This window comes from Xiphophorus maculatus, chromosome 11 (assembly GCF_002775205.1).
Source record: "Xiphophorus maculatus strain JP 163 A chromosome 11, X_maculatus-5.0-male, whole genome shotgun sequence".
NCBI lineage: Eukaryota > Metazoa > Chordata > Actinopteri > Cyprinodontiformes > Poeciliidae > Xiphophorus > Xiphophorus maculatus.
Genome location: NC_036453.1, coordinates 738,516 through 757,699, shown reverse-complemented (window position 1 = coordinate 757,699; position 19,184 = coordinate 738,516). Strand labels below are relative to the sequence as shown.

Here is a 19,184-nt window from a genome sequence, read left to right as displayed (position 1 = left end):
GGCTTAAATAAGCTGACAATTTACCACTGATCATTAGGTTAACTTGATTACTGAAGTTGGGAAACAGGACTTTGTTTCTCTAGTCATGTACCAGTTCAGCACAGGTTGTTTTATGCTCTCAACCAGCATGCTCAAAATCTGACTCACTAAAACCAGCTGTTCAGTATGAATCATGATTCTTAACTATAAATAAATATGTTGGATTCAGGCCATGACTCCCCACTAACTCTACATCTGTTCTCTCATTATTACAGCATTTAGAGCTCAGCTTTGTCTCCAACTACAGCTAATTCTGTTCTGTTCCTGGTTTTCTGTATCTTTTTGTTTTTTTACTTTTTATTCAGAGTTTCCAGTGCAAATGACATCACATACATCATACATGTAGTGCCTAGTACAAACTGTATATGTACAACCTCTCATACTGTGCTCCATAAGAGGCTTTGTTTCTCCACAGTACAGAAAAAGAAAACTAAATGAGTTTAGAATAGAGGCGAGTATCTCCTCCAGCATAGCAGTCGCAATCACCATCAGCAAGTTACCTGAGCCAGTCTGCTGAGAACTTCAAGGCGTATCTTTTGAATGTTGTGACAAGTTTTAAATTTTCTTGAGGACTCCTCAAGCAAATCAGTTCTGACCAGTATGACTAGTATGATTCCCACTTTTTTTCTTAGCAATAGCTCTTTTGTACCCTTTGGCTAAAGTCATAGATTCCACAGAGGTTATGAAGAATGAAGAGAATCTAATTGCACAAACACAACATTAAGGAGATAGGATACTTCAGAGAATCATATTATGGCACTGTTAAGAAACAGTCATCAGTAAAAATTTACTTTATAGCATCATTGATATAAAAAACTGTACTTTTCCACTAAAACAAAGGAAAGCACCACTAAAACTGTAGATACTGATTCTGTTCTACATGCAATAACAATCCCCTGTAACAATACATCTTATTCCATAAGATGGAATAAGATTTTTTCCAAAATTTAAGTCTCTTCTTCCAAAGAAAGCATCCAGGTCTGCAAACATATGTTATGATCTGATATCAAACTGAATATTTTGTGCCACAATACCAAACAGTGTATTTGGTACAAGAAAATGCCAGAGCCACAGTAAAATGTGATGATAGAAGATTTGACAAGAGGACAGTGAGAAAACAGACAAACCAGACTACACTAAACCAGACTAAGATTAATTATTTGGTGTAGAGAGGAAGGAAGCCCTGTCAAGACTGAGTTGCAAAAATAATGAGCCAAACCTGTGCCATATCCATCTGTATGCAGCATGGAGTACCATGTCCCCATTAAGGAGGCAGACACAGACTGGATAGCTGCAACTGCTGCAATGCCTTAACGCTTCTATGACTATAGCATCTGAACTCCACTCTACCAGGGCTTGCAAAGAGTTTGCCAACTTCTTTAGAGATAACTTAGAAAAATTAGAGGGCCAGTCAACGTCAGCATCAAATCCTCTGCCAATGACATGCAAAAACATAACAAATAGTGAGAAAATGGCTAATCACATTACAAAGGTTTAGGAATGAGCACATAATGAAATAAGCAAAATGCAATAGAAACATTTAGTAAACTAAATCTGTTGAAGCAATAAGAAAACTGCATGATGATTTGAAATGCTGTAATTTATGGTAATTTTTGTTTTCAAAAGTCCTGACTTAAAAAGCTCCTAAAAGGCCCAGCTGTGCTGCCATCGTGAGGAGTCAGATTCCTGGCAAGTGACAAGTATCTCTCCTCGCAGTCTCCTTCTGTGAATGGGACAGACAGAGGAGGCTCTTAACTGTTGAGAGGAGGAAGACAAACTCTGGTATTCTAATAATAGATGCTTAAAAATAGCCTCAGGGTTGGGTTTGACAGGGAGATGATAACTGCTATAATGCAGCTTGATCAGCTAAAAGATGACAGACAGACACCCACTGTCACCTGAATCCAGATGGAGCAGCCATAGTCCCATCCCACTCAGATGTTGTTGAGTAGTTCACATTTATTTCACAGGGTGATGTGAAGAGTTAAGAATAAATACAGAGGAGTGACATTGATAAGACATACCATGAAGAGGTTGGAAAGAGTGGAGAGTGATGGCCAGTTTGCTAAAAACCATATGAGATTTTAGAGGGTAAACACTTACTAGATAATGAGCAGCAGCATGGCTTTCTGCTGAAGTGGTGGTTGCCTTGACAATGTTGATGGAAAAGGTTAGAAGAAGCTGCTTTGTGTCTGTATGACTCTAGAGGCAGCAGATGATCGGATGAAAAGAGATGAATGTTGAAGTGTGAGGAAGTTATGTGTGGGAAAGAAATATGTGAGGGCGGGCAGGACATGTACAACCAGGGAAATACATAGTGGTGAGGTGTGTGAAGTGTGTGATCAGAGTGACAGATGTCTTCAGGGAGGTGATGGGGAATGTGTCTGGCATCAGCTCTCAGTCTCTGGTTAGAATCATGACAGGCTGATAAGAAGTCAGGAAGGAGTCTCCATTGACTATCTTGTTTTCATATGGCATTGTGATGGCATCCTTATGTATCTGTGGGGAGCAGCCTGGTGAGGATGATGTGAACTGAACTGAAAGTCAGAAGAAGACAACATGTGTGCAAATGAGGCAGGGAGGGAAGCTGAAAGATGAAGAGGTTTACACTTTTACCTGAATTCAACTAATGAACCTCCACATCAGTTCTGCATGTCTTAGATGTGTCTCTGTTCCAGAACACCTGATTCAAATGACTGCATGACCTCCTCCGCACACCTGAAGTCTGTTAATCACCCACTTATTCAAGTCAGGTGTCTGGAAGAAGGGAAACACCTAGAACATGCTGGGCAATGGATCCTGGGGACCAGGAGTCAGAAACACTACTCTAGTGAGACAGTCGCGTTATCCACAGTTGCTCAGCGTTTTTTACATGGTCAGTTGGACATAGAGTTGCAGGAGAATGAGCAGACTATGATCCAGTAAAAGGTCCATGACATAAACTTGTTTTTAGTAGCACTCATAAATCATATTACAGTGGCCAGTTAAGTGACTGTGGAATCTGCTGCTTTACAGGTGCTCATAAAAAGTATTCCCTTGAATTGGATGTTTTACCTTTTTTTTACTGTTTTTCACAGACTTTTTTTAGTCTACACGTTACATTTGATCTGTAAGATGAAGCTATAACAGTCATCTCATCTCATTAGCTTAACAGAGAGTTAGCGATTTCACTGGGTTAAAATGGTAGAAAAGATTTGTACATTATCAGCATAGCAGTGAAAAAACAGATTGTGTTTCACTTTGATAGATCCTGAAGCCAGAATGTAGATATAAAACAGGACAAATCAAAAGAATGGAAAATTCTGTGACATGCTGACTGAATTTTCCAAGGATCCAATTTTCTGTGGTCTCTCTGTGGGATCCAGCAATACCAGTACATGGACATGTAGCATCAGGTGCCCGGCTGATTTCATAGTGAAATTTTAATAGAGCTGACTCTGCACTGTGTCCAGATCTGAACCTTGACAACTTCCACTGAGCCAGGTTCTGCTGTAAGGGAATCGTTTTTTTCCACTCTCACTTCCTCATGGATGTGTTGCATTTACTCAATAAGCATCATGCAGTATGATCAAGTGACTCTGATTGGACTTTATTATATTTGGGGAGATATGTAAAATGAATGACATGAATGCCATGATAAAATTGTATTATATAATAGTATAACAATATCATCATCATCATCATCATCATCATCATCATCATCATCATCATCATCATCATCACTTATCCTGGTTATTCTGGTCTGTTTTTAACGCTCATATTGTTGCTGTACATTCAATCAGCTGTGTCACATTAGCTTCAGTCTTCATTTAAAGAGTGGTGAGTGGCGTATGGTAGTTTCCAAGCAACACGCACTGCCATGGTCATACAAACTTGCGTCATTTCCTACAAAGACTCCAGAGCGCGACCCGTTCCGCGCTCTCTTCCAGCTGCGCTCACAGGGAGCTTCGTCGCAGAAAGGAGCAGATTCTCTTTTCGTAGAGATATTCATAGTTAGAATATGGTTATGCTGTTTTTCAAATAGGCTTATTGAAGATTCACATGAATGAAAACAGTTTTTGTTGCGTTTGATATATTCCATCTCACCGGACAATCAGAGTCGCAGCGGTGCGTCCCGTTCAGAACCCCGGTGCAGCTCGTGTTGAGCCTGCAATAAAGAGAGGACGGAGCAGCACGTTGCCCTCTGATTTCGGAGCAGGAGAAACGTAGACCTCAGATGGGAAAATGTGTTTCTTTCCGTGACAATCTGGGCGCACTCCAACGCCATTACGCACTTATATTACCGGTCACCTGTTGATGCCTGAAGCTCGGGGAGCTGTTTAAATTTGTTGGTGGGCGATGTGAAGTGACCGGCGCTGGACCAAATGCCCGATCCGTCCACAGGTCTGCATGGCACGCTGTTTCTCCGTTATGCGGTAGGATGAGCGCTGATCTGGAGCGCGCTTCGCCCAACACATCGGTGAACTCGGCCGGCGTAGGGAGCCGTGCGCTCTCGACAAATGTCCGAAGGCTCCATAACACACTCAATGTGCTGCTAAGTGACCTGGAGAGAGAGCAATTTATCCACTGTCTAAATGTTTACCACGCCAAACGCAACGTTTACGACCTGGTCCAGACTCTCAAAGTGATTCTCAACACGCCCGCGAAGCGACAGCTGTTGCCCATGCTGCGTCTCGTCATCCCCAGGTCCGACCAGCTCCTCTTTGACCAGTACACCTCCGAGGGGCTCTACCTGAAAACAGACCTGCTGCCCAGCAACGGCAGCGCGGAAAGCTTCGGAGATGAGGGCGATTCCACTCTGCAGTCGTATATCAGCTCAGTCTGCGAGCAGCCTCCCACGACGACTTGTCCGGAACCGACTGTTTCCACGGCCCCGCTCTTCAGCGAGGGCCTCTTCGGAGAAGTGCGTCAAGTTACCCTGACGCGCTCCAGGAGCCAAGAAGGTCTAGGTTTTAGCATCCGCGGGGGGTCAGAGCACGGCGTGGGGATCTACGTGTCGCTGGTGGAGCCGGGCTCATCGGCCGAGAGGGAAGGACTGAGGATCGGGGACCAGATAGTAGCAGCGAACGACTCGGTGTTTGACTCTGTCTCTCACACAGAGGCGGTGAAGGTAAGTAGGGGTTCACACATGTGGGAATATGTTGATTTGTGCAGCACGGTTTGAGTAGATGGCTGTTTTTGTAGACTGCTGGATGAGGCGGAAGCAGTGAACCATGCTGTCCTGACCTAAAACAGCAGCAGTGTGGGACAGTCTCTCTGTAGCCAGGGAGCCAGAAGGAAGCTGCCTCATCCCTTTTTCTAAGTTCTTCAGCACCGTTGAGCTTCACTCTGTCTTCCTGCTCTGCCACTACAGTAAAGGCTCCTTCTGCTTCCGTTTTAAAAACAGAAAACAACAACTAACTTTGCAGTAATGCTGCTGATTATTTTAATACATGGGGTTAGATTCTGTAAACTCTTTCTTGATGAGTCATGAAAAATATTTTATCCACTTAAATAACTATCAAAAAATGTCTAAACCAATTTCAAAACTGCCTGGGACAATGTTTTATGGCATACAAGGTAGTCATGCTTTAATATATTAATTTTTGATTTATTTTAATGCAAAATCTGACAACACCTCTGTCTTTCTTTGTATGCTAATAATTATGGTAACCCTAATCCTTTGAGAGTCTAAGAGGTTTGGTGGAAAAGGTGATAAGCTCCAAAGTTTCAAACTATTCACTACAAATTGGTTTTGAATATCAGGAGAATCAGTCTTTATTTTCAGTTGCTGCTTCCTGTGTTAAAAAGCATCTGGCTGATATTAAATATTCACTGTAAAACATTTGAGCTGTATTTAGTTGCGTCACTCTATCTTCTACTCTTAAAGTCAAATAAATTTAATAAATTTAGAGAGCTTTAAATTTTGAACATAAATGTGTGCGTTTGTGAAAGATTAACTTACTTTTTATGTATTTTGTCAAACCTCCAAGAGTTGCATAAACTAGAGTTTTTAGATTAGCACTTAAAAAATGAAAGAAGAGAAAAAACGGGAGAGGAAACTATTTCCCAGTGTGTTTAGCAGCATGTTTTTATATCCCGTGTTGCACCGTGAATGAGATGGAAGTGTGTTAAGGCAAATGCTTATTTAAATACAACTGACAGGTTGCAAAGCTTGAGGATGATGTTCTGTTCACACTACATGTTTTGAGCAGAATTCATTGTGATATTTAATACAATTCAATATCAGATCAGAAATTTTGTTCATGCAATTTAAAACAAGTATTAAAATTATTCTAAAGTAAAATAAGTAGTTATTTTAACTTGATATTGTGAGTGAAAATAACAGAGAAATGTGGCTCTCTAACTAGATTAGGGAAGTTTTTTTCCCCTGCATATTGTGAAATAATTATTTGCTTTAGATTGCAGCATTAAGTTAAAACTCACCATTCAAGATTAAGAAACTTAAAAAATAAAACAATGTTTAGATAGCTTGTCTCTTGTAAAATTAACTTCATGACCTTTAATTTCTGAGTTTAAACCAAAAAATCTTCTTATTGACTTAAATTGCAGCAGGTGGACTTTCATTTTCAAGTTAAGCCACCTTCAAATGTTTTACAGTGTACTTGGTTATTGCAAGGAAAGTCTTGTATTCTAAATCTAATTAGAGATTTCCTGGATCACTTGTTCAACTAATTTAAACAAGATGCACTACTTTATTCATGCAGTAACAGAATGGGTGGGCGGGGGATTCTCAGTTCAAATTTGTTTGTGTTTTCCTGTGCCAGTTGTGGAGAAAGTACTCAAACAATGTACTTAAGTAAAAGTAGACAGTACTGGCTTTTAGAAATACTTAAAGTATTAAAAGTAAATGCACTTGCTGAATGTATAACCTAATGGCTAATACAATATCATTAAATGTCTACCTATCATATTTAATTTAATACATCAGCAATGTGCCATGTTAATGAACAATGCTGCAGATAAAACATGTTTTTATTGCATTTACTTTCTGTGACAGTTTAGATTTAGATTTGTGATTCTGTGCATCAGATTTTCAGGGATGACCTGCGTCGCTCTCGCAGTCCTTAACACTCATTTTCAATAACTTAGAATACTTATGAAAAGTTCATGAATTTCAGTAACTCAGCTCACAAGTTAAACACATCACACAGATTAATTCCCCACAAACTGTTTTCAAGCTTTTATTTGTTAATGAGGATGATTTGTTGCTTACAGCTAATGAAAAACATGACATTTCTGATTATATTCCAGACCAATAAAGAAAACCTTAATGCAGAAATGTGGGTCCAATGAAAGATATATTTAATACCTGATTAAGTTGTTTTCAAAAACTGACAAATGAGCCTCATCGGAACCCATATACTAATTTATTGAATATAACTGTAAATGTTAATATGAGATAGAGATCATTAGTTCAGTTTAACATTACCTGGGACATTGGCAGGTGACGCTGCGCTCCATGTGCCCCCGACCGCAGTTATCAATGTTACTTGTCAGTTCATGCGAGGTTAGAACAATTTAATTGTAATTAAATACAGTAAGGGAATACTTGAAGTTTGTTACCCCCCATCTTTGACCTTAACAGAAGTGTCCAAGAATCAACACGTTGGAATGCCTCCTACTTTTCCTGCCATTCACTCCTTACACAGCCATACAGGTTCTTAGGCTCCCTTTCTCTGACCCTACATGTTCATATTTACAGTGGAATAAAGAGCTCATCTGTGATGTTGCTTGTGTAAATTTTTAATCTAAATTTTATGAAGAAAGTTGTCACAAAATACAAATATGCTTTCCTAATTGTGTGACTGTGCAAACTAAATGGTACAAATGCCCGGCTTAATGTCTTGATCTGTCTGTTGCACAAAAACCACAAAGTACAGATGAAGGAAAAAACATCTGATTCAAAAAGCTTAATAAATATTCACATCTGTGTGGTTTAGGGTGATGGAGGACCAAGCTTGTTGGAAGAGATTTCACAAAAGGCTCAGTCAAAGGTCTCAAGAAGCAAAATAAATATGTTTCTAAACTGTCGTCTGGTTGGTTATAAATAGCCATGTTGAATCCCAGCTCTGTTGTCCCAGACATTAATGTGTTTTTCTGTGTCTTTGAAGCACCTGTCTGTGGAAATATTTTTGTGACCTTGCAAGCTTTTCTCACTTAAACACAATCAGTTTGTAGAGATCTCTGCACAAACACACTTTTTCTACAGGCTGCACAGTTCAGGCCTCGGGCGAAAGCTTATTTAAGAGGAAATAAGAGCTTCTTTTTTTTACCTGCAATCAACCCAGCATGATGGGAACAGCCTGAGTGGCTTCTTTTATCTGACAGTACAGAAGATGTGTTGCAGCTTATTTTCTACACCCCATTGGGCAAATAGGACATTCTCTATGTTTGTTTCAAGTAGTGGAGGCAGGCAGTGATCTCAGTTTGCTATCTGCAAACATATATAGAAAACTAGCAAGCCTAACATACGTAAATACTGGCATTAAGACTGGCTTGTACGGTAATTGTATTTTGGATTATAACCTAAAAGTCCAACATATTTCATTAACAATGTATGTGATGAACCAACACAATTTAGTACATAATCATGAGGTGGAAAACAAAAGATAGTATCTTGTTATATAGTGGTTGAGTTGGACATAAAAGCAGAAGGGCAGATGCAGCAAGTAGATGAAGAATGTTTCATAGAAAACAAAGAAGAAAACTTACAAAAATCACAGCAAAACAAAAACAGGAATCCAGGGGGAAATGTACAAGTTCTACATATACTATGGAAAGTTTCAGGAGACGTTTTTATTACTTTTGGGGCTTATCAAAAAATAAATAAATTATCAAGTTAATTGTGGAGTCTGCCAGGTACTCCACAATTAATTAAGATTTATTCATTGCATTTTATTTAATTAATTGCATTTTAATTGAAGACTATATAGACTAAATAAGCAGCATTTTCAATTTCTAATAATAGACCTTTCCAGCTCAGAAAGATCTATTATTAGATCATTTTTTGAAGTAGAAATTAACCCTCGGTGTTGATTTCGGATGTAGCTTCTGAGTCAGAATGTCACCTATTGAACTGGTGTTCCACAAATACCATGTTCCATCTGGAACCTTTGTACATAAAATAAAAAAAAATTAATTAATTGTTTTACAACTTTAATGCATTAAAATCTAAGTAATTAATTAATCAACATTATTTAATTAAAGTCCCGGCCTTAGGGTTATGTCTGTTTATGGACTACCTTTCTACTCTTCTTCAGTTCATTGTTTGGCCATTTTTGAGAAATTGCTTTTCTTTTCATTTTGTTTCTGAAGCTGAACTCTGACATATGAACCATAAGGGCAGAAAAAGTAATCTAAACTAAAACTATCAACTCGTAATAATCAATAAACAACATCTTCAAAAATACCAGGGGCACAGTAGCAATTTCACAAACAGAATTTAATATTGTATCTACACTGACCTATCTGCTAAAAACAGCATGAAGAAAATGATCAATTAGAGAATGGTGTATCCCTCAAAGCATACAATATCCTCTGATGTCCTGTGTTAGATATTGTTAGATATTGTTTTTAGATATTGTTCATACGCTGCAGAAGCTAATTAAATATAAAATTAAAATCTTGAAACACTGCTGACCAATGGTGAGTTCTAACATATTTCTGCTTACTAGTAACATGTCCAAAAATTAACTCTGGAAACTTTTGCAAAATATTGTATACATTTGGTACTGCACTTATTCTTATAATTTAAATGTTGCTTTCTCACTCTGATTGTTTTTGTGTCATTTTGCGTCAAGAAATAACTAGTTTCTATCTCTTAAAGTTATAAAATAAAAAATCTTAAAAACAGGAATGTCACCCATTTAAAAACACCCTGGTTTAGAAAATTGTTGCAAAGTTAAAATATATAGAACATAAAGTCTTAAAACTACAGTTATAGAAAGGGACCAAAACTGACGAGGGTGGAAATGAGCCAGTCAGAAGCTCAGGTTGAGCAGATTGAAGACAAAGTTAAATGTTTGAGGCTGAGATGGTATGGACATGTGCAGAGAAGAGATAGTGGACATGTTTCAGAAAATATGTTAAAGGCAGAGCTGGCAGGGGCAAGTGAAAGAGAAAGTAAACAGAAGAGTAATGGAAGTAAAGGGTTGGTGTTTGGGGTACAAGATTCAGACAGATTGACAACAGAAGGAAAAGCTGTTAGACGTCTTTTAAAAAATATGTTTTAGGAAGAAATTGCACATCTTTAAATGCATACTAAGCTATTCCAGATCACATTTGTGAGCTAAACTACATAAATGCCCTGTTTTTTTTGTTTTTTTTGTCAGAGCGGTCACCTTGACTTGCCATCACTGCAACGTTCCTCTGACTCAACCCTCTCTACTTCATGCTCATGCTGTCTCTTCTTCACCTCTCGTCTCCAGTCTTCCATATTTCCCTGGTGACAGTGGTGTGTACACTTTTCAGAGACTTGGACAGAATACTAAACACGGAGACTTTCCACAGAGGAATGTGTATGAACAGAATCCATCTGGTCACATTGAGTTCAAGACGGAATGAATATTCAGCCATGTTTGCTCTGCAGAGGGAACATTGATCAGCACATATTCACTTCTGGGAACAATTGGAGTAAGGAGAGCAGAAGATTTGTGAATGTTGTGTCTCCTAGTAAAGCAAACTGAGGAAAGGGGAAACAACGATTTAGAAGTAGACAGAAAAGTAGCAATGTAGAGTTAAAAACTCTTTTTACACAGAGCACAATCTGCTCTATTATTGTTTAACAGATACATCTCTTAGTTTAAACTCATCTTCTGTCAAGAAGAAGTGGATGAAAAATGTCAGATAAGAAGATTTTTAGTTACATTTGGCTTCTTTTTCCTCTGCTTTTCTCTGAAATGAAATGCATAACTTTTTAAAACTTCTTTACTTTTATAAAGTAAAAAAGTTAACTTTTTTACTTGTAAAGTTATACTTTACTTGTACAACTTTACTTGTTGTACAAGTCAAGTTTTTTGCTCTCTTAAGCCACCTCAGGTTTTGCCCAAACTTGAAAAAGTCTTTCTTCCTCCAAAGAGATGCAGGAACAACTCATATTTTTTTTTCTTTTCTTTTTTTTTTTTACATGAATTTCATCAGCAGCATATGAACAGGCAACATGCATTGTCCATGAGTAGGTTGACAACAAATAGATAGGAGACATATCAATTACATATAACAATAAGTTCATTTGAACTTTAATTAACTAGTTTCTCAAGTAATGATTTTATTTTAAAAAAAATTTACATTAACAATGAATGAATAAATAAACAAACTATGTTCTAGTGCAACTAATCTGTTTTCAAATACATGAAAAGCGTTCATGCATTAAACAATAAATCTACATATAAATCTGCAAGGTGCGTGTCAGTTGGGTGAAGATGATTAATACTTTCAGAAGTGTTGGATTTGCTTATTTAACTTGACGGTAAAAATCACAAGAGGTAATGAAGGTAATGAAGGAGAACCAAACAGAGCAAGAAGAAATAATTGGCTGAAGAAGCTGGTGTTTGGGCTGCTGCTGCCATTTTCAGCTACATAGTGAAACAATGAATGACATTTACCTGAACGACATTGATCTGGTAAGTAATTCTGTAAATAGCTCTGTGTCCGCTCTCGCAACAGCTGTTTTGGGTCTGGTCTTTGGTCCGGTGTCGGGTCTGTGGTTTCACTTTCAGTACCGGTGGCAGTAGCAATAGCTCCATTGTCATTCCAAAAAGCTTCCAGCACCGTCTATAATATATGATGTTTCTTCCAGTGTCTTTTGCTGGGTAGGCACTGGCTGGGCGTAGGCACTTTGTGGATAAAAACTGCTGACACAGCATTTGTTTTTAGCTTGCAAAGGGAACGACCACCTTTTAGAGCCTTCATAGTTTTGCTTCTCTCTTCTGGAGAGAAATGTTGAGAGCACAAATGTAGGTCCTTTGGAAGTTGTGTTTGGCCCTTTTCCACTGCAACTTCTTTTTTTGTTCATGTAGAAAGTGATGCAGACTCACCCCACTGTCTATATATATACTTAAATTACAGCCAACAGCAACTCAGTGTGGCATTGTCTAAAATTACACTAGTCAAGCCCAATATGATAAACAACACAACTCGTGTAAAGTTAGCCTTCCTGTGTTTACTCAGTAAATTACACTACGTCATTAACCCAACATGCATTGCGCAGGTGAAAAAATTATGATCTTCGGGGGCGGTGGGAATGTTACAAAATATATAATTTTTTTAAAGTATTTATTAGTTTTGACATATCACAAACAGCAATTTTTTAATCAATAGGAAAATTACAACATTTTTAGGCCAATATGTTCAACCAATCGGGGATCCCTTTAAAAACTCTTTCCGGCTGTTGAGGTTATGAATGAAGGCTTGTCAGCCAGCACTGATATGAGCAATTTAACAGCCATGCTTAATGATTGTTGTCACACCACACTAATCCTGAGTTAGTCATCACATTGCCTTGCATAGAGGCAATTATGATGATGTTTCTTGGATTTGGTCCTCATTAAATTAATCATTGCAGGTTTGATGAGAGGCAGGATGCTATCTTTCAGATTGGAAACATGGAAAGGTTTTATAAAATTTAAAGACAGGAAGAGAAATGGGATTTTAGCTTGAAATGACTTTCATTGTTATTTACAATATTAAGGCTATTTTCTAGTGTCAAAAAATTTCCTAGGCAACAAAAAATAAAACTGCAAGGCTTTTTACTGCGGTTCCCAAAGCCTTAGAAATGGTTTTATAACACTTTTCAGGCTGATAAATATCTATGACTGTTTCTCATCTGTTATTGAACTTCTTTAAACCAGGGCATGATGTGTTTAGTTAATTAATTCTTTGGTCTTATTTTGCATTTTGATTTTAATTAGTAGAAATGCTTAATTTTGAACTTTTCTGAGCAGAATGAAGCCAGTCTATGACTATTTATAAAGAATGACATCTACATTTCGGTGCGTGTGTGCAGGGGTGTGCACGTGAGTGTGTGTGGGGTGTGGGGCGGCGTGTCTGTGTATTTGTTTAGAGAATAAAAGATTGTACATTAAAAGCCAAATGGCACTTGTTCAAGCTCTCAACAAGTCCAAGAAAAAACCAAAAAACTTTTCAGAAGATTATTCCACAACGGATATAGGAGGGTATTATATCATTAAGTATTTGAGTGGGAGAAGTTATCCTTTGCTGTCAGTTTGATAAATCAGTTGTGATTTATCTGTTTAATATTATGAACAAGCCTTGCTGAGTGCCTGCTTCCTTGGCTGCGTTCCCTATCAAACTCCGCTGCTATAAGATGTTGTTGTCAAATGTCCTTGCACATAGCCCAACATTTTATAAAGCACATATTTCAGATAACAAGCATAAGTATGTGGGAGGGGCTAATGGGAATCTGCTCCCTGATGAGTTCTGTAGCCACACTGGACCACAGAGGAGAAAAGCTGTCCTGCTGCTGCATGGTCTGTGTGTTCATGGATTTTGGTTTCATGCTCCTCCTTATTCTGATGTCTCTTCAGGGATTCACTACATGTTTAGAGCACAAAGGTTAAAGTCTAGTTGTCAGTCTGGAAAGTCCCTGAGGCTGGAAATCATATTACTGTGATATGTTCAGCAGGAAACTGTTCACAACTATTTATGTTTAACCTGGTGGAAATCTATATTCTGTCTGCTCAGCAGCTTTATACTGGGAGTGCTGGTGGTGACACTTCTGACTTGAATGGTTTAAGTGTGAAGGTGATTTTTAAAAACAGCATCAATGTGTATTAAAAATACTCATGACACTCCGTTTCATTAAGCTCTGCAAAATTGTCCAAAACACTTGTTAAATATTAATCAGTAATCATTTCCATTAATATCAATGACATTTTTCCATCTTGTTTTTAAAGATGCCTCCTAAGCATCAGTTGAACATATGAACACTAACTGACTTCTACACTGAACTGCTGCAGTAAGTAGAATAAAGCAGAAAGGTCCTGGGGGTCAGTTGTGGGGCTCACTGTGGGCAGAGCCTGTTGTCCGTGATGCAGTTGTTCTCAAAACAATGTTTAGAGTTCAGTTCCTTTCTCAGACCGTTGGCTGTGTATCTTTCCCTTCACTCTCCTCCTTCTTTACTGCTTAATGGAGGCTGCTAGAGCATAAAAAATTCTTTAAAAAAAGAAATGAAGGCAAAGTCAAAAATCATCAAATTTATTTCTTGATTTTGTACGTTTATTTTACCATTGAAATTTTAATACAAATACTGGAACTTTTGCACACTCATTGAGAAAATGTTGATTATGCAGTTTGGCTTATTTCCTACAGATAAAAACAGAAAATTATGGTTAAAAAAAAAGGACCTGCTAAAGTAAGTGTGAAAAATGGTCATGGAAAAGAAAGCAGCTGGCAGTGGACATTTGAGCTGACAGTCAATTTAACTCAATGAACCCTTAAACAACAGACACACCATCAGCACAGAGTACCGTAATACTGATCTATGGAACTTTTAGGGTTTTATCAGAAAACAGGGTTGATGTAGATATTTCAGCATTTTGCTTTGAATTGTAAGAGGGATATTCAGTGTTATAAAATAGTTTTAATATACTCTGCATTTATTAGAGGGGATGGTGTTACATATTTAATTTGGATTGATGGTCAGAAATAGGGACTGATCGCAGGGACTGATCAATCTCAGGTCACTCTTCCCATCTCTTTATGCAACTAAAACAACTACAAGTAGAATACAATAGAAATATCCTTCATTGTTCCACAGTGGAGAAATTTCTGTGCAACAGTAAATGTCTAAAATGTTCAATCCGCTAGAGCAGGAGTCTTCAAATCCAGACCTGGATCCAGGTTGGTGTGCTGCATCATTTAGGCCTGGTTTTCACAAATGTACAATGGCGTAAAACAAAAATTATTTCAATACTTTTCATTTGAAAATATTTATTTATTTTTTTGCTCTGTGAACATTGTCGTATTTTCAAGATTGCAACTTTTTATCGTATCTAGATTTTGTCAAAAAGTATACATTAAAATGTACACTGTGCACAATTACGCAGGTTGTAGTTTTGAGAATTCATTTTATTGTTGAGCAACTCCAACGCTCTCCAAAATGTTAATAACCTCTCAAACCTGAATATTTAAGAAAGTAAAAGTGAGAGTTTGGCATTCTTAGGACAATATCCGTGTGCATGATTACTGGACAACTATTTGTGTGCAGAATTATTATGCAACTGGACAACAGAGGATAAAAACTGTCACGCTGCTGCATGGTCTGTGTGTTCGTGAATATTGGTTTCATGCTCCTCTTTATTCCGATGTCTCTTCAGGAATAAAGAGAAATTGAAAAACTGAAATTTTTTCCAATCTCACTTTTTTATTGTCTCCGGTCTTTTAACATCTGCAGTAGGATGCTGTTCATGTTCTCCCAATCATCAGTGGCTAGTTCCATCTTCAATGCAGTGGTGTGCTGGGGTGCTGCAATGAAGGTTAAAAACTTATACAGACTTAACAAACGGATAAGAAAGGCTGAGTCAGTTGTGGACATCAAGTTGGCTCCACTGGAAGAGAAGATCAGAGCTATCAAGGATGATGCATTTCATCTCCTCTACAGTGTGGTGGACAGTCTGAGGAGCAGACATAATCAAAAATTACTGCCGATGTGATAAAAAATGCTACAGCAAGTCTTTTCTGCCTGAGACTATCAAACTTATAATACATACATAGTCTCTAGAGCTGGGCGTTTTAAATGTTAAATATATATTTCGTCATATACTGAGCAATATGTGTGTGTCCATAGGACTATCCCTACTCATTATTTGTTATTGTTGTATGTTTATTCTTATTACTTTATTTATTTATTTTTATTTTTATTGTGTGCTATGCTGGCACAAACAAAATTTCCCCCCCTTAGGTGAGTAAAGTATTATTAACTTATCTAATCTTATTATCTTATCGCATAGCGTGACTGACCAGTACTGACGTTGACACTGGCCTTTTGTCCTGGATGTTAGCTCACCACCAGAATAAAAATATACCCATCCACTTTTATCATAGACATAACTCTCTCCCTACCACTCTCTATTCACCTACCCATCCTGCGCTGCGCAAGTCCCACAGAGAGCTCTTCTTCCACCCACTCCAACCCAGCTGAAGCACTGCGTGGAAGCTTATATAGCCTAAATCGCACAAGAGTGTCCCTTCCCTCTGCCAATTCCAGCACTGATCTTTGACTGTCTCAAGCTACAGATGATGGGTCCACAAAAACACCAGGCCTAAAATAGACAAGCAGCTCCTAGAATCTATTGTTGGAATCCAGAGCTGAACAAAGTGAATGGACTTGCCTGCGGAGGCTTCCTTTGTCATACAGCACTTTCTCTCTGTCATTTGTTAGACAAGCTCTAGTTGCAGACTACCAAAGCTCCCTATAGTTTATCTGGGTTATTTTCTATTGCCTGGTAGAAGATAGATGATCTGAATACCTTCCTGTTCATCAGCTTACTGGTTAGTCTTCTGTTATGGAAATGATGACCTTTGTGCTTTGCATCACAGAAAATGATCAGATTTACTCTATATTGCTTTGAAAGAATAAAAAAAAGAAACCCAGCACAAATTTACATGAAATAATTTAATTTATTCAAATGAATTAAAGGTAATAATAACAATAATATTTTTTTTTACTTTATTCATCCCAGCAGGGAAATTATTTCGCAGTTACAGCACAAGACAGGAGCTGCGTCTGCAGGCAGTCAGCTGAGCCGGCGCCATTTTTCATAATCTTAGTAAGTTTATACTAATATGTGAAGATAGTTCATCCAAAAAAAAACTTTCTCTGCTACAGTTCGAAGGTCCCCATGTACCAGGTACCCGACTTAAGCTAGAAATTTTATTTTAAAGAGATAAAGAAACTGAGGCAGAAAAGAGACAGAACCAAAGCAGAGACATTCTTGTAAAATTCCTGAAAGGATATGCATATGTTGTCTGTTTCTGTTACTGGATAAATTCAGCTGCTGTGGTAAAATGTTTCAGGCGGATGGAGCTGAGTATGAGAATACCTTTCTGCCCATCTCTGTTTGAACTGAAGGGACATTGTAGCTGATAAAAGCCTCGGAGTGCAGATCATGGAAACTAATGCACTTTAAGTATATCCTCTTTGACGCAGTTGAAGTCTAACAGTCGCAGAATAATGGGATAACAGACTTTAACATAAATGGAAATGCCTTACATCTGCAGTATTAATATTGAGGTCTTCATGTTCTCTGGTTAGATGGTAAGAATTTCTGTTTAAGATTTGAGTTAAGGCTCTTAAGATTCAGAACACATAATTTGTTAGACAAGCGGTTTTATAATGATGTATTAGGAATAGAATAACCTTAACACCGCAGCAGTTTGTTAAGCAAATATTCACAAGGTTGCTACTGATTTTTTAAAACTTTTTGAAACCTTAAACCTATAATTTGCAGAGTAAACATGCAGAAATAACATTACTAAATCTCATGCTTTGCCAACCAGATACTTTCCTCACTTTGGGATGATAATTTCTGTGATCAACAGTATCACGGGCAGTAGTAAGATCTAACAAAAATAAGACTACAATTCTGCAGTCTGCAGATATCAAAATGCTACTTGTCCTGGTTTCCCACATTCTCTCTGCTTTATGATGTCAAACTTCTGCTTGAGTGGTTTTGCAATTTTCACCTTTGCACTTACAAACAGCTTCCCTGGTGTCTTCACTGTTAAGTTTGAAAAAGAGACTACAGATTTAGATATATGAAGTGGTAAATTTTTAGATTTAATGAATCACATGTATTACAAGTTAATAAAAGAACCTAACAAAAAACTAGTGCAAACTGTACTATTAGTGTAAAATGTAGTATATTTTACACTAATAATAATAATGTAATTAAAGCTGAAAGCAGCATTAGAGGCAGCTCAGCCTCATGGCGACTGCAGGAGCTCTAGCACCCACTCCACCCGCTCACCACCATCGACGCTCTGATGCAATTTCCACACCCATCCACTAGGCAATACACATTGACGTGAACAGCATCTGATGATGCACAAAAAAATCTGGTGCAGAACGGTTTATGTATTAAGGAAATATAGGTTTTGGAATAACCTAGGGGGCACAGTGGAGTTAAATTACAATTTATTGCTATTGGCCTCTTTAGAATTTAACAAAGGTCAATCATAGCAAGTTTGGTTCAAGTCGGATGATGCATGTTTGATTTAGAGACAACCGTATGCAAACAGCATCACATCACCAGCCAGCCCCTGCTATCACCAGAGGCCAGTGTTGAGAGGATTTACCATCATGTTGTTCTATTTCAATAACACAGGTTGAAATCTGCATGAACCATATAGTAAAAGGAAGAAAGTTCCACCAAGCGAGCAGGAAAACATGTGACTTCCTGTTGAAAGGGGGCGGGGTTAAGGTGATGTCACTAATTGACCATGTGAATGTGATAAGCTCGGGTCGGTGATGACAAAAATATTAGCAGCCATCATTTTTATCAGATATATCTATTAAATACACTTAAAATAAAGCTGAGAAAACTGATGTTTGCTACATAAATTCTCCGTGTTACAAATCTATAAACAGTTTGGTTTCTGTTAGTTCTGTCAAGATGCAAGAAAGGGCAAATTTCTCTTAAATTGGTCAATCATTTTATTTTAAAAATGCTGTCGGAGCCGTAGTTTGATAACTGTTATAAATATCATCACGTTTTACGAAGAGAGGGGATTAGTTCAGTTTTTGTCGCTTGTTTGACTTTTAGGAATTGCAGCAGCTGCAGTGCGCCGCAATAAAGGTGCAATAAAACTGATAAAAAGGTGGAGAACAAAACTAGACAAAATAACTTCTATTCTGCTTTTTCTCGCTCTGTGTGTCAACATTACCCTACACGTGGACCGATTGTCATGGCAACCGACAGCCAACAGCTCAATGAGCTTTTTTTCCCCACACAAAAGAGTATGCAAAAACACCAAAACAGAACATCCCGTCCGTTACATTATGTTGTCAGGCTTAATGTCTATATTATGATTATTGATAAATTTTCACCTGAACACAATTTTGTGTGATTAGCTGATTTAAATAGCTAATCAGTTGGTAGCAATGTTGCCTTGCAGCAAGAAGG

At 37.9% G+C, this 19,184-nt stretch overlaps 1 protein-coding gene across 2 annotated transcripts in view; it reads left to right on the top strand.

Annotated features, from left to right (window-relative positions):
• The first annotated feature begins 3,621 nt into the window (after positions 1–3,621).
• The window catches only part of LOC102233680 (whirlin-like), a 45,651-nt gene continuing 30,088 nt past the window's right edge, over positions 3,622–19,184 (top strand). For both annotated transcript variants that reach the window (XM_023341731.1, XM_014471859.2), the window contains exon 1: positions 3,622–5,149. In XM_023341731.1, the coding sequence (XP_023197499.1) occupies positions 4,460–5,149 (690 nt within the window). In that variant the 5' untranslated portion in view covers positions 3,622–4,459. The remainder of the gene's footprint in view (positions 5,150–19,184) is intronic.